Raw genomic sequence first — 25,716 nt, forward strand, 5'->3', positions numbered from 1 at the left:
TGCTAACTAGAGAGAGAGAGAGGCAGAGCCATGCACTGCTCGGCAGCACTATAGTTATTCCAGCCTTCACTCGTGTGTCTCTTAAATGCTTTGATATGAAATATTGCTGTTTTGACAAGACATTTTTCCAGGCTGCTCTTGTCCCTGCGCGTTGCCTCGTGCTAGTTGGTGATGGAGCGTTCCTGAGGAGAAAAGTCAATATGTGGTTGTAAATAAAGGAAAATAAATGTGAGACCCAAGCCCTCGATAGATTGAAAAGGCAAAGAGAGGTTAAAAGAGAACACTACCTTCTGCTGATTACAGAACTGCTTCTCGACTACAGCAGCTAATTGTCTAGCCTGTGTGTGTGAGGGGCGCAGGGTGGGGTGATGAATTGACATATTGCTGGTGCTGTGATGTTGATCCAAGCCAGGGAGCCATGAGGCTTTCCTCCAGGGACCAGTAACCTTATTGTTCCATGTCATCTCCTCCCCTTCTGTTTGAGGACCAGGTTGTCAACCTCTCCCCAAGGTCACACAAACACCACACCCCCTCCCATACACACCCTCCTCCTGCAGATAATTGGATTATTTAGAATCATAGCATCAACTTATTATCCTGTCTGGGGTCAGAAGTGAATTTAGTGCAGGAGGTTGTCTGTCACAATTTGTGACATCGTTCGGAGCTGACAGGCAACGGCTTCTGTCATCAGTTAGAGGATCGTAACACGGCCTATTTATTACTCACATGTTGTACATCACAGCTTACCACACTGCAGATAATGTTCATGTTCTTGGAAGACAGCTTCATTGTTTTTTTACATTAACGACTGCACAATATGACGAATCAATTATAGCAGTAGTTAGTACTGCTTTTCTGAGTGTATTTAAATGCATCATTTATTGGTTAATTTTTTTGGGTTTTTTTAATGTATATTTTCATTTTCCAGCCGATGCCCATTTCAGATATGGTTCATTTGGCATTCAGTTGGTGATTTATCTCTTTTATATAATATAAAACATTATTTAGATACTTAAAAGGTTTTACTTTGAAGTTGTTCCCGTATATATTTTTTCCATTGGTTTTAATTGTTTTATGTATTAAATTTAAATATATTTTTAGATTTGTAATTTTACAGAGAATGCATTAAAATGTTTTTTTTACAGTGTATTTAGCTGTTAAATATACTTTGTTATAGAAGTAAACTTTAAATGTTTCTGTGAGCCCTGTAATGCTATAAGTGTATTATTTTTAGATTTTTTTTTTACTAACACCAGCTTGTACCTGCGACCACTGGGAGACTACATTAAACTATGAAACGGCGTCAGTGAGCGGTTTTCGCGATTAACTCGCTACAGCCTGCATAAACGTTTAAGTGCACCTGTTAGGAGACTAAAGCAACATAAAGTGGGCGCTGAATGCCTGCAGTGTTGGGGATTCCCACACACTAGCACATATTCATGGTTTCAGTGGTGGTTTCAAGGCTGGAGGCTGATGGGGTGTTATCTCACGCTGCTCTGGTAAGATGAGATGATGTCAGGCTGTAGTTTAAATGGGTGGGCTGCACGCCTATTAAATCAGGAGTTGGCAGAACAACACTAACTCAGGTTACTTATTCTCAAGTGAAAATGGCCAGACATGCGAGGAGCGGAGGGAAGCAAGATGTCTTTACTTCACGTCTGGTGTGCGACACTGTGCTCTGTTTGTGACTCTGTAATTAACTGCTCATTTGTCTGTGTCTTATCTTTTCCAGGAGGCGGCCACGTTTGCCAAAGAGCTGGGCTTTGAGGTGAGTTGACCAGCAATTGCACACTAAAAAGATCCTAAAGGTTTATTTTTGCTGATAATGAAGTTCTTTTTGGACAGTGATTGATGTGCTATTATACTCTCCAGGCCTTGCAGCAGTTGCTATGGAAACCTGGCAGTCGTCATGGTTTCTTTGTTCAGCCAGCTCTCTGTTATGACGCACTCTGCTAGGTCTGCACCCAACATCGCCTACAGATGTTATTTATTGAATTTTGAAAAGCCTCTTGGGAAGCTGAGAAGTTGGGCATGGTTTCAAGCTTTTCTCTGCAGGCGTGGGGCTCATCAGGTTGCCTGGTTAAAAAGCCTCCTCATTATCTTCATTGCACTCAGGGATCGCATACTGTATGTCTCCTCTTCACTGCCATAGCATTACACTACACTGAGCGCGCACCGTCGTCTTTTAATAACCAAATTACAGCCACCTGTGATTTTGGATTATGGAAATGAAGATTACAGAAAGCACGGCGTGTTTTAACGTGGGGCTGCCTCTTAAGTGTAAAGTGAACGTTCCCTTAGTCTATTTTTTCCTCGTGTTTTTGCATATTCCTTCCATTGCTATTTAAATGCAAAAATCAAAACACAAATAGCCGATATGCGAGGCTTTTTTTTCTTCCCTTCACATGGGCTCAGGTATTTTAAGTGCCTTCTCTCTTTCAGAGGTAGCGCTGCCTTGAATATGTCTCTGCTCTGTGTGAGTAATTGTCATCCAGAATCACTAACGGTGTGATCAACGTGACTGGAATAGAAATGCAATCCTGATGGCAGTGACAGGTTTAAGAGAGGAGAAGGGATGAAGGCGGAGGTGGTGGTGCTGTAGGGGGGTGGTGGAATTGGGGAGGTGTTAGTAATGGAGCGGCCTCACATGGAAAAAAAACCCCACAAAGGGCAAAGTGAAGACTCTCCTAGTAGTTACAATTCTTTGACATTTTCCGTGTCAACCTGATTTGGCAGAACACTCTGCGAAATTGCATTGGATGAATGTGATTTCTCAGATAACATCGGTGGTGTGTACTGTACTTGGCGCATTTCTAGATGGCTGTGGTTCAAAGATGTTTTCTTCACCGCTTTTTTTTTCTCCTCTCGTCACTTTCTGGTGACCGTTTTAAACTTTACTGGTACAGGCCGGCTCCCGTAGACCAGTCATACCCTGGCAAGTCCTCAAAAATATGAATATGCACAGTTTTAGCCTGTAAAACTTTGATTCAACCCGGAGATGGGGGATTAATTGTTAAGGCAGTGTTAGCGGAGGAAATTTGTTTTTTTGCAAATACACAGTACACCTGTATGAGTTCATATGGATATGTTTTGTCATCTTTACATAATGTATAGAGGTCAAAAACGGCCCAAAAAATTTCGAAAAACTCCATAATTTTCACAGTTTCCTTGTACATGTACAATGACAATAAATGGCTACTCTACTCTACTCTACTCTATTATAAAAAAAAACTAAACTAAATGCTAATAAAAAACCCCAATTAATAATCTTATTATTTTTTGTTTTTACATTTATACTTACTCGTTATTCAAACTATGCATATAGGTTATGAACAAATATTGTACTAAAGTACGGAAATATAATTTAAGTCTCGTTTTATATATTTAATACCATGATAGTTATGCTTTTTTTAATTATTATTTTTAGAAAGATTTTTTATCATATATTTTGATGGATTTTGGGATATTAATAACACATTTTTTTAAACTACTTACTGTATTTATTTATTTACTTTTTTAGGTTTTTCTGGTCTCCATAATTTAAAATGTCATATATTAATTTAATTAATTAATTTTAAGACTCATTTATAAGCTTCCACAAGTAATTAGATTAAAAAAGTCTTACAAGTCTTACAAGATCCACTTACCAGAAATTTTGAAGAGCTTTCAGCCTTATCCGATTGCCTTTAGCAGCAGAAGGCATTTGTTCGATTCATAGTTCAGTGGCAGCCTCTGATGCCATAGAAAACCACCTGTTAACCATATTCTAATGGTTTGAATTGCTTTAAAAAGTAAAATAAAGTTGGCTTGTGTTCAAAGCAGAGTAGGTTTTCTTGAAAACATCAATATTCAAACAATCATTTTTACCTTACAATTATTTTATTATTATATTCTATCATTTGTAGTTTTTTATTTTAGTCTTATAGCCAAAAACATTTGTTCTTTAACATTTGCCGACTCCAAAGAAGACAAAAAGTTAGACTTGCTGTCTGAAACGAAACATGAAGGCCACTGAGGTCGATTGAAGTTCAGTAAAAGTCCAGGTTAATTGGGGAAGGTCGGGAACTATAATTGGATTCTATGACCCTAAAGCGCCACATGTATCCTGAAACACTGTTATCATCACATTATGGATGACTAACAAAAATGACAGCAGCCCTTCTTCAGCTTAAACACAAGATAAAAAGCTTTCCTCTCCAAAACAGCAATCAGCAGATCTGAACACAGTCGCCTGATTGTGATCTGTTTCCTTTAAATGCTCAAAGAACTCAGCATCACAGCTCTAATTGAATCTCTCCCTCGCAGTGTTTCTCAAGCAGCATGCAGTGGAAACGATCAGTTTCTCACTGGCTTCAACACAGAAACACAATTTAACACCCTTGTAGAGCTTTCATATTTCACGGTTTGTTGATTTATGTCTGATCAATTGCCTCACAATTGTAAATATTGCCATTTGTCAGTAGTAAACCAAATTGACCATATCATTTGTCAAGTCATTTGTCTGCACTCGCGCTGAACGTTATTTTTCTGTATCGTTTTGCCCCGGGAGCTTGTCAGGTAAGTGTTTCTGCCTGGCAGAAAGGAGGAAGTTAAGTTAAGTGTGCTTGTACGTGTAAAGGCTAACCCAGGAGATCCAATTGTAGCACGTCAAAAGTTTTTTATACTAAAGGATGAAATCTCAAAATATGTAGGGAAGTAAACATTCAATTAGAAAATTATTTCTAAATCACGTGTCCGAAAGTGGACCAGTAGCGAGACTCACAGCTTCCTGTCTTGTCTTTTAGTCATCTGTTGGTTTGTTTCCAAAAGACACAAACTTGAGCTGCAGTGACTGCCGTGTTCGTCATCACTGCTACTGGGCGAGTTTAAAGAAGCTGATCGCACCCTTGACCCCCCTCTTTGTGGCTTTGCTATAAAAGTGCTCACTCTAGAAGTGATAGTTATCTATATGGGAGCTGGTGATAGACTGAAAAAACCTCCTTCAACAAGAAACACTGTGGATTGTAACACTGCAGGCCAGTAAGCTTTCAAGTCTGAACAACAAGGTAGATTTTCTGCATTTTTAATTTTTTTTGGTAGTTTATTTTCTGACTAGTAGTTGGAAGATACTTTGAAAACTTAAACACTAGCACTTTAGCGTAGCTTTAACGATAGCTTCCAATGTGATAAAGTTGGATATGCTGGGTTTCCATTTGACACATTTAGTGTGATAAGCTTAGGAATGAAACACCTTGTAAAACAAAACTCTTTACAGAAAACATTTACACCCTTTTTACTATTTTATGTATGTAGCACACAACTTATTTACCTTACAGATTTACTTTTGTTGATACTAAAGCTACTTTCAGCTGCTCCATTATTCACACATTCACACAGGTAGCTCTACATATATTGGATCTGCAGATGTGCCGGACGCCCTTCCTGAGGCAGTTCTTGATGGTTTGGTGGCTTTTTCTGGGATCAAACCAGCACTAATAAAGTGTAAAGCACTAATTTATTTATTTTGCAAAGCACTTATTGTGATTTTTTTCAACATGGATTGGATATTTTCTTTTATTTCTATGGGTTGCGTACCATGTCATGGGTGTTGGCTGACTGATTGCGTCTTTGTCAGATCCTAATGAAGAGTCGTGTGAGGTTTCTTTTCCTGCTGAACTGCTTGAAAAGTAAACTTAAAATATCATTTTACTGAAGAGCACCTGTTGAATCAGCCTTCAGAGCCATGTGGCACTTCTTTTCTTCCTTTTTTTGTAAACTTGTGTTTGTGTTATTGTGTGCCCTACCACCTCTGGCCTTTAGAACATTTTAGCTCCTAAAAGCTCAGTGGAGCCCCTTTTTTTTATGTCAGTGAACATAAAACCCAAGGGTGACAATGTGCCGAAGCCTTGTGTGGTTTTGCATTCAGTGTCTGGAGGAGTGCTTGTGGTTACATCCAGTCACAGTGACAAATTGCTCTTTTTTTTCGCCGTCGTCTGCTAACGGCCTCTGTATTAACCTCACCATTAGCACTTACTTAGAGTGTTACACCCATTTTTCCTCAGCTCTGGGTCTCCCTGGACCTCTCAGGCCTGATTAAAGGGCGTTTGGGAAGCATTTAAAGGTGTAAAAAGCTCATTGGTTTGAGTGAGCCAGTGAGCCTGGTGGTACTGGGCTGGAGCCTATCTTTCTGATTACTCCCATAATCACAGTATTTCCTCACCCCTGAAGGTGCTCAAGCGTTCGCTTTGATACAGATGCTAGAGGCATCTAGTATCCCTAATGCTAGCTCCTCAGTGTGCTGTATTACAGAAAAGCAGTCCACCCCACTGCGAGACGGCGATAAAGACGTTCTACCTGCTCATAGTACATCATGATGAGTTAATAATAAAGTAGCACTGACAGGTGTGGGTTTTTTTATCCCTCTCATGATCAAAGGCAAGCACTCTGGAGAGTTCTGTCGTCTCCAGGCGAGAATATCCATTCAGTGCAGATGCTGAGGAGAGATGGCCTGTTTCAGGAAGAGAATGATACAGTACACGCACCACCTATCCCTTCAGCTTGCAGAAGTAGCTTTATCTGACAACAGCATATCTTAACACGCTTATTTTCATCTCACTTAGGGAATATGACATTCTAATATTTTCGCAATTCTCCAGTAAGTGCGTGGAAGCCTCATTGAGCGTCCCTATTGATCTGTTTCAAAATGGGTTCACAGCCCATCTGGTTTCATTATCACTTTGATGTGTCTGCCTGGATTGGAAAAATCTGACCTCTCTCAGTCACACGCGTGATCTTTGATTAACTCTTCAGAAATTGCTCCTCATGTTGCATTCGCTCGACTCAACACATTCTCACCCGGTGGTCTGGTGTTTTTCACAGACAGACGACATCGCAGAGATTGCAAAGAAAACCCAAAACCTCCCCAAGGAGAACACGAAGAGGCAGCGAGTGGTGGTCTTCACCCAGGGCAAGGACGACACCGTCGCAACTGTCGGTATGCCATTTTTCTTTTCAGGGTTCTTTTTTTGTCTGCTTATCTACACACATTTTCCACTCGAAGCCATCCCATCTTTGGCCCCTTTTGGACATCTTTACCCTTCACTTAAACCTCATATCTCGAAGCTGCAGAACACAGCCTTAAATAGATGCTAGATCTCTGACTGAAGGGAGCAGAATGCTATCAGTAATTTCTTTGAAGTTAAGCTCCAATATTGACACCAGATGTTTCAAAAAAAGAATGCTTGCACTACATTCTGTCATTTCAGAGCATAAAAGAAGCGTGGGGGATGCAGAGAGCAGGCATTGATTTGTGAAGTACTTCTAACTTTGTCTTGGACAGACTCCAGGCCAGTCCTCAGCAATTTTTAATGCTTCAACTCTTACATCCTGCCCTATTTTTCTTTCCTTTTTTTTTTGCAAAATGCTGGCAGAGTGACCTTGGGGAGCGGCTGACAGAGCTGCCCCTCAAATCAATCCAGTTTCCTTTGATACAGGGCATATTTGTTAACAGGACATTAAATGGCAGTGTCATCATAACTGAGCAGGGGTTGCAGGTTTAAGCAGCGTGAGGAGAGACGAAAGTTTCCGATTACTGCTGGAAGCCTTTGCCTTTGTTTGGAGCCACGGGGCGTCTCTCCTCATTGCCCTTGCAGTTCAGTTCCGACTAGTTGTGCATGGGGAGAGATAGCCTCAGGTAAAGACTCCATCATATCACTCATCGCTGGGGACTGCGGAGAGGCAGTGCAACAGCAAGAGTGTTAGCGCTGCAGGACAGTGTCCTCACATGTGTCCAGCGTTCTCAATTTCATCCTGCTGGAAAGAGTACAGTGAGGCAAAAAAGTATTTAGTCAGCCACCGATTGTGCAAGTTCCCCCACCTAAAATGATGACAGAGGTCAGTAATTTGCACCAGAGGTACACTTCAACTGTGAGAGACAGAATGTGAAAAAAAAATCCATGAATCCACATGGTAGGATTTGTAAAGAATTTATTCGTAAATCAGGGTGGAAAATAAGTATTTGGTCAATAACAAAAATACAACTCAATACTTTGTAACATAACCTTTGTTGGCAATAACAGAGGTCAAACGTTTACTATAGGTCTTTACCAGGTTTGCACACTCAGTAGCTGGTATTTTGGCCCATTCCTCCATGCAGATCTTCTCGAGAGCAGTGATGTTTTGAGGCTGTCGCTTAGCAACACGGACTTTCAACTCCCGCCACAGATTTTCTATGGGGTTGAGGTCTGGAGACTGGCTAGGCCACTCCAGGACTTTCAAATGCTTCTTACGGAGCCACTCCTTTGTTGCCCGGGCGGTGTGTTTTGGATCATTGTCATGTTGGAAGACCCAGCCTCGTTTCATCTTCAAAGTTCTCACTGATGGAAGGAGGTTTTGGCTCAAAATCTCACGATACATGGCCCCATTCATTCTGTCCATTCTGTCCAGCTGAACATCAGCAAGACCAAGGAGCTGGTGGTGGACTTCAGAAGGGGTCAGCACAGAGACTACAAGCCCATTATCATCAATGGAGCTCCAGTGGAGAGGGTGCAGTCCTTCAAGTATCTTGGTGTCCACATCTCCTCAGACCTGACATGGGCTGCTTACATTCAGGTCCAGACCAAAAAGGCTAGGCAGCGCCTGTATCACCTACGACAACTGAGGAAGTTCAGGGTCTCTCCAAAGATCCTCAGGATTTTCTATACAGGCGCTGTGGAGAGCATCCTCACACAGAACATGACATCGTGGTTTGGGAACAGCTGTGTGAAGGACCAAAAAGCTCTCCAAAGAGTGATCCGTACAGCAGAACGCTGCTGCAGGATTGCTCTCCCCCCGCTTCAGGACACCTACTGATGGTGACCTTTGTTACTTTGGTCCCAGCTCTCTGTAGGTCATTCACCAGGTCCCCCCGTGTGGTTCTGGGATCTTTGCTCACCGTTCTCATGATCATTTTGACCCCACGGGATGAGATCTTGCGTGGAGCCCCAGATCGAGGGAGATTATCAGTGGTCTTGTATGTCTTCCATTTTCTGATGATTGCTCCCACAGTTGTTTTTTTCACACCAAGCTGCTTGCCTATTATAGATTCACTCTTCCCAGTCTGGTGCAGGTCTACAATACTTTTCCTGGTGTCCTTCGAAAGCTCTTTGGTCTTGGCCATGGCGGAGTTTGGAGTCTGACTGTTTGAGGCTGTGGACAGGTGTCTTTTATACAGATGATGAGTTCAAACAGGTGCCATTCATACAGGTAACGAGTGGGGGACAGAAAAGCTTCTTACAGAAGACGTTACAGGTCTGTGAGAGCCAGAGATTTTCCTTGTTTGAGGTGACCAAATACTTATTTTCCACCCTGATTTACGAATAAATTCTTTACAAATCCTACCATGTGGATTCATGGATTTTTTTTTCACATTCTGTCTCTCACAGTTGAAGTGTACCTCTGGTGCAAATTACTGACCTCTGTCATCATTTTAGGTGGGGGAACTTGCACAATCGGTGGCTGACTAAATACTTTTTTGCCCCACTGTATTTATAAGCTGACGTTCGGTTTAATTTACTGGTGCCTTTATTTCCATCTATAAACCATGCTGCCTTTTTGTCCATATTCTCAAAAGACTATGATGGTTTGATAAAGAATAAAGCAGCTGTAATGAATATTTTTGTGTTAACAGTGCATAAATCAGCTATGTTTAACGTAAACGTGTACACTTAAAGTGATGAGCTCACAGAATATTTACTTGCAGTTTTTCACAACTATACTGTATCGTTGTGGAAAGCTGTAGTTTAAATTTGGTTCATTCTCAGCATTTTTTGTGGGGGTTTTTTTAGTTTTCAGTGATAGCACTGGAATAAATTCTCGCTAAGCTACCTGTCCATTAACAGTTACCTGATGGTGCTCCTTCAGACGGAGACCAAAATAAGAGCTCAAAGAAGACTGACTTTGCATTAAGTAAATGTAAGAATAATTGTAAATGAATGAACAAACTTTTAGGTTATAAAATGTCATTTTTTTAACCATTTTTCTGGCTTAAAAATGTTTTCTATGGGTTTTTTAAAAAAATTATTGAGTAGTTAAATGAATATTAACCGAAATATAATACACAATATTTTTATATGTCCCAGTGTGCCTGTAATGGCACTATGCCAAATGTATGCACAAAAACAAAACAAAAGGTGTTGTTATTATCAAGTATGCTGCTGATATGTATGGGATTTTACAATAATTGTGACGCAGTTTGCAAAAAGTCAGGTAAAGATGCAGAGATGTAGTGATCGGTCAATCAAGAACAAGTGGTTTTTCTTCTTAACTTCACTGTGGCTGAAAAATATGGTTTACTGAACAACTTCTGATGCATAAACAATGATAAAAATAATAAACAAACGCGATATTTCACCCTAAATCCTTGTCCAGCAAACCTCTCGGCCATGAGGGGAAAGCCCCCCACTCAGCGCAGCCATACGCCTGGGGGTGCGACCTGTCCAGTCAGCTGGAGAAATTTGCCCCCTCACTGATGCTGCCGACCTTTATCCATCTTTAGCCTGTGGCGATAAGACTGTGTGGATTGGAATCGATCCACCGTTTCTTGTAAACCTAGTGGACTTCTTATTACAAGTTTAGTCATTTATGAGTCTGTTACCGCAACAATTCAAAGAACAGACACAGTTTGACAGCTTAAATAAAATATGCTTGTTAATATAGAAGTTTTGAAATTATAGGAAAGTTTTAGGTGTATAAAAGATGTGCTGATGCAGCTGGTGTGTATGGAATTTTAAACAATTGATGAAAAGTAATCAACTTTTTGGGATGTTTCTGGCTAAATGATAATGGGATTGCATTACGGTCAGCACATCATGCCATTCCTTGAATTAACTTAGTTCAATGGCCAATAAAAATAATAGTAATAATAAGAAAACATAATTGCTGCTAACAAACTGAGAAGAAGACGCACATCATAATTATTCAATTAAATTTTATTTATATAGCACCGAATCACAACAGTTGCCTCGAAACACTTTATATTATAATGTAAAGGCCATACAATATAACACTGAAAACCACAACAGTCAGGTTACATTTGGCGACAGTGGGAAAAAGAAACTCCCCTTTTAAGAGGAAGAAACCTCCAGCAGAACCAGGCTCAGGGAGGGGCAGACATCTGCCACAACCATCGGGGGTGAGGGGAGGGAGACAGGATGCCAGAGGGTAGTAATGAGTAATGGTTAAATGCAGAGTGGTGCATAAACACATGGTGAGGAAGAAGAAACACTAAGTGCATCGTGGGAAGCCAGCAGCGTAGCCCAATTGCAGCGTAACTAAGGAAGGATTCAGGGTCCTTTTTTATTGAAAAAGAAAGTTTTTTGCCTAATCTTAAAAAGGTTGTTTGATACCTGAATCCAAACTGAAATAAAGAAAATCTACAACACACCAGCATAATACAAGAAACAAAAAGTACAAGATGAGGTGTGATTTTAATATGCAAATCAAATTTATTTGCATCTGATCCTGTGGCTCTTTGTTGTACAATATATTTGAATGTATCTGGAAAGGTTCTCAGTCAAGAGCTTGGAAAGAAAAGCGTCTGGACTTCTTTAAGTTGCTTGAAGACGTTTCACCTCTCATCCGAGAAGCTTCTTAAGTTCTAGGGTCAAATAGTGGAGAGTCCCAGATTTAAGCCCTATGGGAGTGTCCCCAAAAGGGGGTCATGAACCCCCTGTTCAGGAAATCTCAGGAAATCACATGATAGGGTGGGGCTAGGTTTCGCAATGAGCTCACCCGAAACCTTGGCTGATTGTGACCTACACTCATTTTCACACCTTGGCTCGTGTGATTAGGTAGAGGATCAAAATGGGGTTCATGACACTCCCCTAGGACTTAAATCTGGAACTTTCCACCATTTGACCCTTAGAACTTAAGAAGCTTCTCGGATGAGAGGTGAAACGTCTTCAAGCAACATAAAGAAGTCCAGACACTTTTCTTTCTAAGCTCTTTAGAATATATTTGAATGGTTTAAAGTGTACCCAGTTTCTTGCACTATGATGGTCTCCATCTTCCCTGTGACCCTGAATTGGAAAAGCGGTTAAGAGGATGGCTGGACTGATGGGTGGACAGCGGCAGCTTTGATATATGCTGTTTTGCGTTCATTTAAACTTTCCACAACAAAGATTCAAACATTTTCTTCTTGTTAATTTAATCACACAACTTCATAAATTAACAGTGTGATGTGTCAGTATTACCCCAAAATGATTCCACTTAATAAGCGATAATACAGCGTTACTGCACGGGCTTAATTAAAAGCATATATTTTAATCGAAAAGGCTCATTTGAATTTTCATTATCAAAGTCAAATTCCTCGAAGTGAATTTTCCTTTCATGAGAATTTAAAAGGAACTCTTTAAAGAGAGTCCCGACATTTAAAACCCAACATGAATCCATCCATTGTGCTGGAAGTGATGGATAATTCCTGCCTGGTTCCCTCATTGCTCCTGCATGAACACACAGCCGTGCGCCCCCGTGAACTTTATATAAAATACATGATGAATGCCGGCTGGATGAAAGACAATGTGTTTCAGGTGTCAGCTACAAAGGCAAACATGATAAATGTCATTGACTGTGCTATCATTGCAGTGGAGCAGTTACAGTAGTAGGTGCATCCGTAGTGGTGTGTCTGTGTGTGAACATCACTGTTCACGCCAGCCAAATAAATGTCAATGTAAAAAGAGAATTAAAGATTTTCATTTCCCAGAGGCGGCGCTCTAATAAACTTGATCTCTCATTTTGTTTGCAATTTGTCCTCCTGTCAGGATTTGATCATTTGCCAGCCTCTGCATGTCATGTTAAACCATTTTATAGTGATTAAGGATGGGAGAATGCCTTCCCCCGTGGTATAATTCTCCAAAAAAGAGATGTCAATTTGTTATTGTTCTTTTTTTTCTCCCCCCCTGCCCTTCATTTGGAGCCTTTCATCACACCACCGCTTCAAACGTGCCTTTTAAGAGCTGGGAGCAGGGGAAAATGGCCCTTTATTTAGCTGCCACTGACACTGCGGAACTACACTGGGCTTTTGCTTATACACCCATTATAGCAGTAATTAAGATCATTGTGCCCTGAACCTTAAACGGTGAGGAGATCTAATAAATGATCATTCAGCAGGGGTTGCTGCTCTTATCGCTGATAAGGACTTGATAAAGCCTGACTCGGCTCCTCTGCGAGTTTTAGGGCTCTCGGGGGGGCAAGGCAGGCAAATTTCAAAAAAACTCCTCTATACATGGTAATTGCATCAGATGGAGAAACAATATTGACTACAACACATGCACACACTCACACACACCTCCAAATAACATCGTTTTTTGCAGTAGTTTGTTAAAGAAGTGCCCCAAATTAAACGTCGTAGCATTATTTGAAGCCCTGCTTGAGCACGTCTCAGTAGTCGGTTTAAAGAGGAGGATATTTATGTTGCTTACTTCATAATAGGCAAAATCAATTAACCGCCTGCGCTATGAGAAAGACCTCCTCTCTTTTTCCTTGGCGTCTCACATTGAAGTGTTTTCTTTCATGACTCCCTGAAAGGATATTGGTTGGCGATGATCTTTTGCCTGCGGTTACAGTAATTACAGGCATATGTCCTTCTTTTCTTTTTTTTTCTCTTCTTCTTCTTCCTTAACTCAGTTGTGAACAAAGATGCTGGTTATGACGGGGAAACAGATTGAATGTCAACTTGCTTCTAACCTGTCACATTTGCCAAGAATGTTGTTTTCCTCTCTAGGCTCCGAATTTTTTTGGCTGAAACGCAACAGGAATCATTCCAGAAGAGGAAATGGTATTCTCAGGGAAGTTTCTCGCATAAAGATGTTTCACTCTGTCGAGCACTTTAGCTCATGAATTCTAGCTGAATATTCATGTGTAATTCCCAGTCGCCGGGTACCTCAGGATTTAAAATGATGTATTAATTGTTTTACTTGTGTAGATGATAAAGTGCCACAGAATCAAAGTTAATTTTAATGACCTGCCAGCTATTTGATCAACTTGTCAAAGCAACATTATTGAGGTTTGGAACATCACCAAGTATAGCATGTAATAATCTCAGAGTCAAAAAGAAAGAAAAGAAAAAGCTCCATATGCTCATTTTCATCTTATACGGAGGTCGTCTTATTTGCACGTATAGTCACTTATTTTAAAGGAAAGCCTTTTTCAGTCACTGTTGTGCAGTAAATTGTCATTGTTAGAAAGAATAGCCGATAATAAAGGACTTAATTGATACTCATTTCAAAGAGACCCCTGTTGAAAGAATTTCTTAAGTTTAATCACCACCATTCAAGAGTTGTAATGAGGGAATTATGAAGAGTGAATTAACAAAAGCACACAATTATAGCTTACTGGAAGGAAGTATTTGAATTCCTTTGAGGTTTTTTTTCCTCATTTTTTTCTCCTCTCTGGTGCAGGTTACCTGTCAAAGCACAGCCATACTACAACTCCCACGTATTCACCGCCAATCTGCTGCTTCACTCATTTTTGTCAGACTCAATTCTAGGAACGGGAATATGGTAGTGTTTAAAAATAAGTATAGCTGAGTTATGCTGATTGGAAATAATGTTGCCGACCTCATTACTGTGAAATGAGTTCAGATGTTCGACAAGCTAGAAACAACAGAGTATTTTGGCAGGATCTTTTCTTTTTTTATTATTTATTGTGATTTTCATGGCTGATTTTTGCCAGTGAGATCTTTGCTGCAGACGGCTGGAGAATTCTTGGAGTGTAACTCGAGGTAATATGTCAGTCAGATTCGATAATTTGCATCGCTGAGGTTATATGAACTCTGGCCTAGCAGGAGTATAAAAACTTTGCCCATGAATAAAGGCTTTAAATGTAGGATGTCTTATGTGCTTTCTTGGATCTGGAAATGGCATTGAAAGCACTGTGCTGCCAACACTGAGCTGAGCAGTCACAATGTTTTATGATCATTACTTTTTATCATTACAAATGCATCAGATTTAAAAAGACTAAAAGATAGAACAGAAAGTTACACTATTTTGTTGAGCAATCCCTAGAACGATCAGAGATTATTGTTTTTGAGGTTTGGGTAAAAATTAAGCCCGGACAAACCCCCAAATATGTTCCAGTAAGTGGAATATTACATGCTACCACTTTGCTGTTGGTTGTAGAGCTTTTCATAATAATTACTTACTAACATAAATAAGACTTGATATTTCTTGAAACAAATAGGAAGAGGGCCTTAAACTAAACATATTCGCTTCTAACCTAATATTACTGATAATAGAACTTAACTAATTAAAACTAGACTGTTTATAACTGCAAACTTTCAGCTTATGCCTGATAATAAACAAAACTGCTAAAAGTAACTGAGGAGACAGACTGGTGCTGATGTAAGAGAGAAGCCATGCTCCTCCTCCTCCACCTCCAGGTGAGCCTCTGCAGCCAATCAGCATCAGGGAGGAACCACAGAGAGAGAGCGTGAGATGAAAAAGATGACAGAAAAACAATATATGGATAGTAACACAAATGTTTTTTATATCTTTTTTTTTTTTACAAGATTTACATGGATGTGTTTCAGAAACGAAACAGTTAGTTGAAAGGAATTAAAGTAAACAAAAGTAAAATGTGAAATGAGTAGAGGGACTGAACACAAGTGAACTTAACACAGGACAAAGAGATGAAGGGAGACACTGAGGATGAAATTAATGAAATACAAGCTGGAACTAAGCTAAAAACTTAAGACTAAATAGCAAAATATAAGATAAATCAAAGTAATAAGAGAACTAAGAATTAAACAGAATGCTTAAAACCCAGAGTCAAGACCCAGGACGGAGGGTGATGTCACTGAATGATGGTTCTATTGCTTTACCAGAGCAGGCATCAGCCAAACAAATAACATTTATTCAACTCCTCTAATGTTAGTGGATGAAATTGCTTTAAGCACAAATCCAGACATGGCAGTTAAAAATGTAGGAGAATGTGATCATTGCAGTGATTAATCAGCCTGCTGTATATGGACAAAGTTACTGAGAGGCAACTAGCTTGGCTAGCTCGCTCCAGTAAAGCGTGATCAGCCAAGTATCAGGAACACCCACCTTCCAGCATTTGCCCTCAATTATATTACAAACATGGGCATGAATAGCCGAGCAGTTATTCCTGTTCGACTTCTTTGAAGTCCACTGCCTGGAGCAGATGCATAGTTGATGGATTGTAATGTAAATCTGCGGCAGACGAGGCTGCACGGTCACAAATAACAGACAGGCATGTGGACATCTGCGCTGACCTTCACTCTTGCAGCCTGATGACAAAGTTTATGTCATTGGGACCTGAGCAGACTTGCGGACTCAGAACGCATAATCCCGACTTTGCAAGGATGTTAGTTGACAGCCTTCTGAGGCTGCATTTGACTGTTTCATCTTGCAAACCGCAGATGTTTGGAAAATTGGATTTTGGTCAAATGAGGGTGTTATTTACATTCAGGGCTGATGACTCTTGATTGATATTGATTATGATTTTGTGGCATGACTGGGGGGAATTTTTCAGGGCTTCCTGTAGCCAGCGGATATCTAGTCCAAAGCGGTCCAAATTTCCTGTTCCACCTGCCAATCAGCGTTTACGAAAGATCTAATGAAAAACCAAATCTTTACAACTGCATTTCAGTGAATCATCTGCTCACCTGCGTGCAACCAAATACTAAAGACAAATGGAAACCCTGCCTACAGATATTTACTTATTTTTATGCAGATATGTATTTAACTAAATGGCCTGTATTTATATAGCGCTTTTAATAGTCCCTAAGGACCCCAAAGCGCTTTACATATCCAGTCATCCACCCATTGACACACACATTCACACACTGGTGATGGCAAGCTACATTGTAGCCACAGCCACCCTGGGGCGCACTGACAGAGGCGAGGCTGCCGGACACTGGCGCCACCGGGCCCTCTGACCACCAGAGGTTTCTGTTTCACTTCTTTCTGTTTGGTTTACAGAAAGAAGTGCGCCAATTTAAAAGGAACATTCAGGAAATGTGACAGGTTAGAGGCAACGGGTGAAGTGTCTTGCCCAAGGACACAACGACCAAGACTGTCGGAGCCGGGGCTCGAACCGGCAATCTTCCGATTACAAGGCAAACTCCTAACTCTTGAGCCACGATCGCCCCGTTACATGATGGATAAAATTGATATTGAGACAAACAAGGAGCCAGTAAGACACGGAATAAAAAAAAGACCCATCTAACAGCAGTAGGTCTAATAGATCCGAGCCCTTTTTAATGAATTCTGTCACCTTTGGGTGGTGTTATCACAGAGATGAGCGCCACTTCTTCTGAGACGTTACCTCGTTTTTGATCTGTTTTCCTAATGAGACCTGACTCCTCCTTCTGCTGCTTCAATATTTAACTCCCGTAGACATATTTACACCCACATATTCCCTGTTAAGAGGCATTTTTTGTCGTCTAATGAACACCAGTTTCATGCAGAACAAGTGCAGCGGCTTCACATTTTAACGTGCCCGAATTTATATCCGCAAAGTGCATCCCTTAAAGGCGACCACATCTAACGACTTCAGATTCTTAAGCGTAGAGTAGATGACAAACTGTAATTTATTATTAGCACATTTATGTGCAGTTAATCATTTGAACAGGGAGGAGGATGCTCGAGCTTCATCTGTGGCTTTAATTAAGCAAAGTCGTTACGCTAGTAATTAGCTGATCCTGAAAGGATTGTTGTATTATTTTAATTTGTTATCAAAGTGACAATCGGCTGGTTCCTTTTACAAAGAGATTGTGTTGTTAGGAAAACACAATAACTCTTAATCTGATACGTCTTCAGCTCCTGACCTGTGACACGCTCCCAAGCTGCTCTTGAAAGATGTCTTTTTCAAGCACAACCTGACCACGTGTGTCTTTCAGCTAGCGTAGTGCAGTAATTTCTTTACATCGGGTGTTGAGCATGTGCTCAGCTCCAGGTTGTGTATCTTTTGCCCTTTAGGATGAGAAAAGAAAGGTATTCAAAAATATTATAATGTGCAAAGTCTCATCTGCAGTGCAGATATTCCATAAGCTCTTGTTGGATTAGCAGGGAGCCTCATTAAACAAGTTTTTTTTTGTAGTTTTTTTTCCTCGTGTTCTCTTTAAACTCCCAACCTCTTTTTCTCAATAAGAGGTCTGTCAGACTCCTTTTGTTCCTTTTATCCACATGTCAGTCTTTTGTCTCCTGCACCTTTTTGAAGGTTCACGTCGGCACCAGAGCCCTTGGATTGTTTGAAGATTGTGTGTGTGGTTTAGATTGTTCTGACATAAGTTGCTGATTTAATGTCACTCTACACCTCGAGACTTTGTCATCTGGTAGAATTTTGTTTCTTTTTTTCCCTTCTTCCTCTCCTTTAAACTGGAAGTCTCTTTGAAGTGCATATGCTACTGATAATTGAAGCAATATAATTCACTGAAGATAATAAAGAGAGCCTCATTTAATGGATTCTGTTCTGAACTAAAATGAGTCACAGCCACAACTGCTCTATGATTGTTTTTAATTTATTAGAGCGTTGGAGGATCTGCTGCTCTTGGATGAGGGATGTTGCAAATTTGTCCATTAATCTAACATCATATTTACCTTGTCATCCACGCTAAGATAATACTTAATTATTTAATTTGCTAATGAACCTAATAGAACAGTTCTCATAGTTTTCTTATATATATAATACTTAAAGCCAAATGTTTACTGATTGTAGCTTATGAATATGATTTGCTGCATGCAACCGTGTACCTGCACTGAATTTTGCTAACTTTTTATTACTTGGCTATTAAGATAAGATAAGATAGAACTTTATTAATCCCTCGGGTGGGTTCCTCTGGGAAATTCGACTTCCAAAAAAAGCACAGCAACGACCAAAGTTACAGTTACAGAACTGTTATATATATATATATATACACACACACACACACACACACACACACACACACACACACACACATATATAAATACAGAGACAAATATAAATAAAATATACGAAGGGGATAAATAGAATAAATAGGAATAAAAAATAAAAATACAAGTGAATTGCACATTTCAAGTATTGAGTCTATTGCACTGTTGACTATTTACAAAAAGTATTGCACAAGGTATTGTACAGTGAGGTGCAGAGGCACTACAGCTTAGTTGTTCCCCCCTCCTTTGTCCTCCTGTTTCCCCTCCCTCTCCCCTCCAGAGAGGAGTTAAACAGTCTGATGGCGTGTGGGACAAAGGAGTTTTTAAGTCTGTTAGTTCTTGTCTTGGGGAGAAGCAACCTGTCACTGAACAGACTCTTCTGGTTGTTTATGGCCGTGTGCAGAGGATGCCCAGCATTGTCCATAATGTCCATCAGTTTCTTTAATGTCCTTTTCTCTGCCACTGTCACCAGAGTGTCCAGCTTCATGCCGACCACAGAGCTAGCCTTCCTGATCAGTTTCTCCAGCCTGGATGAGTCCCTCTTTGCTGTGCTGCTCCCCCAGCACACCACAGCATAGAAAAGTACTCCAGCAACCACTGACTGGTAAAACATCCTCAGGAGCTTCCTGCAGATGTTAAAAGACCTCAGCCTCCTGAGGAAGTACAGTCGGCTTTGGGCTTTTTTATACAGGTGCTCTGTGTTGCATGACCAGTCCAGTTTATTGTCCACCCACAGAAAGTGTTTTTGTGATTATTAATTATTTCTGAGCATGTAAAGCAGTCGTAAAATGACATAATGAAGAGCATTTTACAAGATACTATTATAGTTCCTTTTCAATTTAAAGCACAAGGCAAAGAAGCACAATATATGAGACCTGCAAGCAATAAAATGGATTACCCCTGTGATAACATGGTAATTAATATAACACCTGGTGTTTGTGCTTTTGCATAGTTAGAGTTAGAAACTTTTTTTACAGTTGTCATTTGCCAGAATGGAGACAAAACACAATAAGTAAATTGTAATTGAGAATTATTTTAGCCATAATATCCAGGAGGTAAGCGTTTCATGCGGATTAAGTATTCCCTCTGGGATATGACCAGAATCTCATATGCGGATAATGATATATATCACACAGTAAATTCTGTTTATTAAAGTTTATATGATGTCCACATTCTAAGGTTGTTACTTTACTGTATATAAGCAAATGATTACATAAAATATTGCTATGTAAAATACAAAACCCAAACATTGTATTGTCAAGTTTAAACAGTTTAACTCTGGGATTTATTTTGAGCACCTGACAGTCCGTAAACTCTCGCCATACTGCATCACATGGTTCTTGCATAAGCAACGGGAGAGATTTGTGCTGTTTGAGCCCCTTGTGGAGGACGGTGTGTGGCATAATTTACACAGGACAGCTTACTGGGTCATGCAAGAGCAAATGACATCCGCGCTACAGCGTTAGCAAATCCTTTCATGCTGGTATTCATGTTCTCACCTGCATCCGCGTGTTGTAAGATTGCAAAATTGCATTAAAATGACGGAAAATACTGCTGCAAGGTCAAAAAATAAACAACAGAGGTTTTGATTTCATCACCAGATATATGTTATCACACTGCACAACCCTAAAGACAACACTGTGCTGTGTTATTTGTCACTAATTAAAACATGCTGAGCAGCAGCAGAGACATTAAAATCACATTACATAAAATATTGAAATCACTCTGGCACAATAAAGCCTCAATAAGGCGCACTTGCAGGTACAGGAAGAGATACTTGTAGCAGCAGGTAGCAACAGGTGACAGCAGACAGCAAAGAACAGAGCACGCAGACTGAGGACAGTTATTATTTTCCTGTACACAAATATGTATCACAGCAGGTATGAAAACTGAACCATTACAACGCGTGTAAATGACTCTGTTATTGTTAGTTTCTCCAGAATAATGAGACGGGTCCCGGCCCGGTCCTTGATGATTTTGTTAAATGGTGTGATGAGTCTCCTCTCCTCAATTAAACTCATCCAAGACAAAAGACGTGATCGTTGATTTCAGAAAACGCACTCATGCACACGAGGTCAAGTCCATTAAGGGTCAGACGGGGTAATGTGTTCAGTCTTATCTTGGAACAATTATTGATTCAAAACCGAACTTTGAGGAAACCTGTGAAGCCGTGTGCATAAAAATTGGCACCAGCGTCCTGTTTGATGAAACTCTATCACTGATTTGATCTTATCTTGCCTTTACTGAGTCTTTTTTTAATCTTTGTCTTTGGTGTCATGGGTTGGAAACTCACTTAAATTGTTAAATGGTCTAAAAGGGCAATTGGTGAGTCACAGCTGAGCCCAGCTTCCCCGTCCACTAAACAGTTACAGCGATTGGCTGGTTTGATGAGGACTGGCATCCATTGCAAAGAGCTTTAGTTTCTTCCTGGTCCCACAGTGGAGAACAACAAGGTTTAAAAAACAGTTTTGTTCCAACGCTCACATAGACTGTGACGTCTCCGTTATTTATTTCTTCGGTATGTTGTATTACGCTCACCTGCTGTCTGTGTTTTTGAAAGTTTATCCGAGGCTGAATGAGTCACTCACTGCAGACAAAATCTACCAGTGGTTGTAAATAATGTAACCTGAACCCGACAGCACTGAGCGCTGTTTCCGTCTTGGCTTGTTGTTTGGCTTTTTAGATATTTGGTCACAGATCAACCGAAGTTACTCTAATCATCCAAAACGAACGGCAACGTGTTCATCCAGGCTCGACCAGAAGCCACATTTATTATTCACGTCTCCTGTTTGCCGTTCCTGTTTTCAGATTTACTCCTTGGGTAGTTCATGGATTTTAAAAAGTGTTAGCAAATATTCACCTTGCGATATTCACCTTTGTTGACAACGATGATTCAGAGTGAAGATTTACTAGTCCTGCGAAAGCAAAAACGATTAACTGCACATAATCTTTAGCTGTGTACTTAATAATTAGAGGAAAAACCCCCGTGCAGAAGTGCTAAAATAAAATAGCCAATTATTTTTTATTTTAAGAAAGCCCTACAGTGTGCAATGACCCCACGAAGTGCGAGAAATAATAGCCTACAACTTGAGACACAAAGAGAGAGAATAACGCTGAAGTTGAACTTTAATTACCGAGTCTTCTTGTGTCCCCTCTGTAGGTGATAGGGTGACTATGTTCCCTGTTTTGGACATAGACCAGAATGATATTGTGGACACTAACGGAGCCGGAGATGCCTTTGTTGGAGGTATGGCATTATTAAGTGCATATCTTCATATCTGTGTACAATCCAATTAACCTTTGGTACTGGCCAACTATGCAATGTAGTAAAATCTCCAGATTATATGAGTGTGACTTTTACCCTGCTGTTTTTTTCCCCACTCTGATCATAGCGCCATATAAAACAGCCAACATTTATGTCCTGTTGAGGAAGAAGCAGTCCCTTTTTCTAGAAGCAATTAGTACTTTGCTCATTTTAACCCTAACTGCTCCCCCAAACTATTCTCGGAAGTGATTGATGGCTACAGGTTGACCTCTGCTCTTCTGTCTACCCAGGATTCCTCTCGGCGTTGGTCCAAGAGCACGCGTTGGAGGAGTGCATCCGGGCCGGACACTACGCTGCCAATGTCATCATCAGGCGGGTCGGATGCACCTTCCCGGAGAAGCCAGATTATCACTGATGCACCCGAAAATGCTGCGCACGTGTCTTTTCCACAGAAATACTTGTATTTGTATGTTTCGGGATTTTACGTATACTTATTTTCTATTCACAGTGACAGACTGCATGGGACTAATTACCTCAGCTTGACTATTTTATCAAACTGTTAAAAAAAGGAAAAATAGCAGCTCTGATGTTTTAATATAAGTCAAATACTGGAAAAATATGTGTATGTTTAAAGGCTTATTCTGCTAAAATCTGTCTATTGGATGTAAAAAAACTGAATACCTGCAAGCCTGAGAAGGCTGTGGGAAAGTGTCAAATGTGTAAGCACATCTCAAGAAACAAATCAACATAATCTGCCAAACTTCACTAACATTGATCCATATTTTTTCCCCACTACAGAGCAAACACTATGTCCCAATAGCTCCTCCTCGTAGCTGGGGGTTTTGTATTTTAGTGATTTATAGGAAACTTGATAAAAGCTAATAATAAGCTGATCAGTAGCAGAGAAGTGCATTATCCCGAAAGAGTGGTTTGAAAGGTTTCTCCGGGTTCTGGTGACTTCTTCATAGACCCTGAATCACAGCCAAAAAAATAAAGATATATTTACAGAAACTTCTCAAGCCATTCCTGCCACAGAAGCCACTTCTCAGTTTTACTAATTATCGTAATATTTATTACTTTTCAAACAATAACTGCTTTGCCTGTAAATCGCTAATTACGCTTATTTAACTGGAGCTTGTGCACTCTGAAGAGACGATAGTGACACTGAAGTGGTGTAATTAGCAGTGAAAACTATAAGCGCAAAGCTGTAAGGTACAAAGTTGTCAGCGTAATCTGTTTTGGGGGGGGGGGCTGTAAAATAGAAACAATACCACATTTCCACTTCAGAGTATTCCTTTAATATTTAGCTGCCGTGCTGCAGCAATCAGGGATTGGGTACTGACAATCTTAATAGATAATGAGATAAAAGTGAAACATGTTTTTTTTGGTACTATTGAAATAAATCAACTGATCCCACCATGAGACTCCTGGAGAATTTTGACATCTAAGAGCTGTTTAACCCAGAGGTGATGTTTATTTTAGGAGATACAAAAAAGAAAGAGGATATGAAAACAATGTTATAACCCACAGAGTTTGTGAATTTCCTCATTATTTAATCAGCCAGAGGCACACACTCTCATGCTAATCACTTTTGGATGGCTCAGCACCCTCCATTACGGGCCTGGTGTCCTGGCTCTGCTCAGCTGCTGCTCCACCCTACCCCTCATCATGCTTATTGGGTCCTAACTGGACTCTTGTGGTCTGGAGCTGCACTGCAGGGCTGCAGGAGATCATTTTTCTCAGTTTAAGGGATTAGCGGTCGCTCTTCGCTGGAGTCATTAGAGGGACCTGAAAATTAGGCTGATCCTTCGTACCCAGCTGTGCTGTCGCTGGGGGTTGGAGAAGGGGATCAGAGGGAGGCCCTTTCCAACCACCACCACCCCCTCCCTGCCTCCCTCCTCCTGTCCTATTCACTGAGGGCCAGCAGAAGTGTCGGGCAGTGTCTCGAGTGTTTTGTGGAAAATAATTCAACTTATCTGTTCTACAAAGAAGTGTGATTGAGATTTTTTTTCTTTTCTTTTTTCAGTTCCCCTCGCACAACCTGTTACATCATATTGTCGTTTTATTTTCTTTGAGCACATCAGAAGGAATCCAGTATTTACACTCCCCGCACACGCAGCCCCGCTTTCATAATGAGGCATCGTTTATGCATTTATGCTAATTGGGGCCATCTAGGTGAAAATATTCTCCAGCCAAAATGTTATTAACAACTTTGAGACACTTTTTTTTTCAATCAGCATTTTTTTTTAAAGGTTTCACACAGATGCGCTTTGAAAAGGACCACATTTCTGATTGGGCAAGATCACACTCCATGGCAGCTGGTTCATTTGCTTCTCAAGATGACAGATGGCAAAACACAAACACAAAAAGAGGGAGCCATGATTAAGTAATGAGAATGCCTGCCACAATAAGGAAACTACCAAACATACTTTTTCCCCCCACTTTTTGCTGGTTAACTTTTGCCTTGCTTTATGAAAGCAAAAGGCAAGAAAGCAGACATGGAAAACTGTACATCTGATTTACATTTTTACGATTCTGTGCTGTGTGTTTGCTGCTCCATTTCTGCTTACCAGTCTACAAGATTTACAGGTTTGAGTTAAACACACTGTGAGCTTTGAAGCAGGGAGAAGAATGTCTTAATTTTGTGACATTTGCCTACTTTTTTTTTTTTTTTTTTAATTGAGCATCATTTTAATTGCAGGCAAAAGAGTAACTGGGGCCCTGGCCAGTGTTTTGCCCCGCAGATGGGCAGCAGTGTTTGTGAACACCAGTGCGGCAGTTGGCAGGGATTGAGGAGGAGGTGGCGGGGTGTGTGTCTGTGTGTGTGTGTGTGTGTGTGTGTGTGGTGGTGGTGGGGGAGGGATGGGCAGATTGCAATGGCACATGCTCCAATTCAAATTATCCCTGGACCCATGCAGCAGTGGAGGACCTGCTGGGGCCCAGGGTGGCATTCATTATAACCAGACACAGGCAGGTTTTGGTCAGCGCCTCCATCGTGACGCGAGTCCCGAAAGCATCAAATCTGGACTCTTTGCGGTTTTACGACTGCACCTAAAAGGAAATGTGCATTTTTATTTGCGCACGTTTTGCCACAAATTATCATTAAGGAGATGCAAGCAAATGTCAAGGACTGCACGGGGAGGAAGATGGTGAGTGATCTGCAGGTCAACAGAAAACATCAAGGTCATGGAGGTAATGAGGAGAGCGTGTCTGATGAAGATGCAGCATAATGGCAAAAATGACAAGACAAGTGTTAAATGAATGCAAATCAAATTACACATCAAATGTGGCTCTTCTCCCCCACCACCACCACCACCTCCTTGGTTAAAGTCTTTTTAAAGGCTTCTTGTACAGTACTGTATGTGTTCATAATCTGATGGGAAGTTACCAATTATCTCTCCCTAATTACATCCGTATTACTGCTTGAAAAATGAGCTTTCTGGCATTTCTAATGCTGCTAAAGAGTTGGTGAATGAGAGAGGCGAGCGCAAATCTTAAAAAAAAAAAAAAAAAAACTGAAAATTTAATGATCTACATTATTGCTTACAACTATTGCTC

At 40.5% G+C, this 25,716-nt stretch overlaps 1 protein-coding gene across 7 annotated transcripts in view; it reads left to right on the forward strand.

Annotated features, from left to right (window-relative positions):
* Positions 1-23,575, forward strand: part of LOC147323462 (adenosine kinase-like) — a 132,874-nt gene extending 109,299 nt beyond the window's left edge. For 5 of the 7 annotated variants that reach the window (XM_086303818.1, XM_086303817.1, XM_086303814.1 and 2 more), the window contains 4 exons: positions 1,733-1,768; positions 6,859-6,973; positions 22,054-22,140; positions 22,449-23,575. In XM_086303818.1, coding sequence (XP_086159944.1) covers positions 1,733-1,768; positions 6,859-6,973; positions 22,054-22,140; positions 22,449-22,573 — 363 coding nt within the window. In that variant the 3' untranslated portion in view covers positions 22,574-23,575. The other 2 variants (XM_086303819.1, XM_086303820.1) reach the window with 2 other exon arrangements.
* Positions 23,576-25,716: the final 2,141 nt, after the last annotated feature.

Source organism: Aulonocara sp. 'chitande type north' Nkhata Bay, linkage group LG8 (genome assembly GCF_057382095.1).
Source record: "Aulonocara sp. 'chitande type north' Nkhata Bay isolate Kocher_YH1m ecotype deep benthic linkage group LG8, A_spYH_male_GT1.1, whole genome shotgun sequence".
NCBI classification, from domain to species: Eukaryota; Metazoa; Chordata; class Actinopteri; order Cichliformes; family Cichlidae; genus Aulonocara; species Aulonocara sp. 'chitande type north' Nkhata Bay.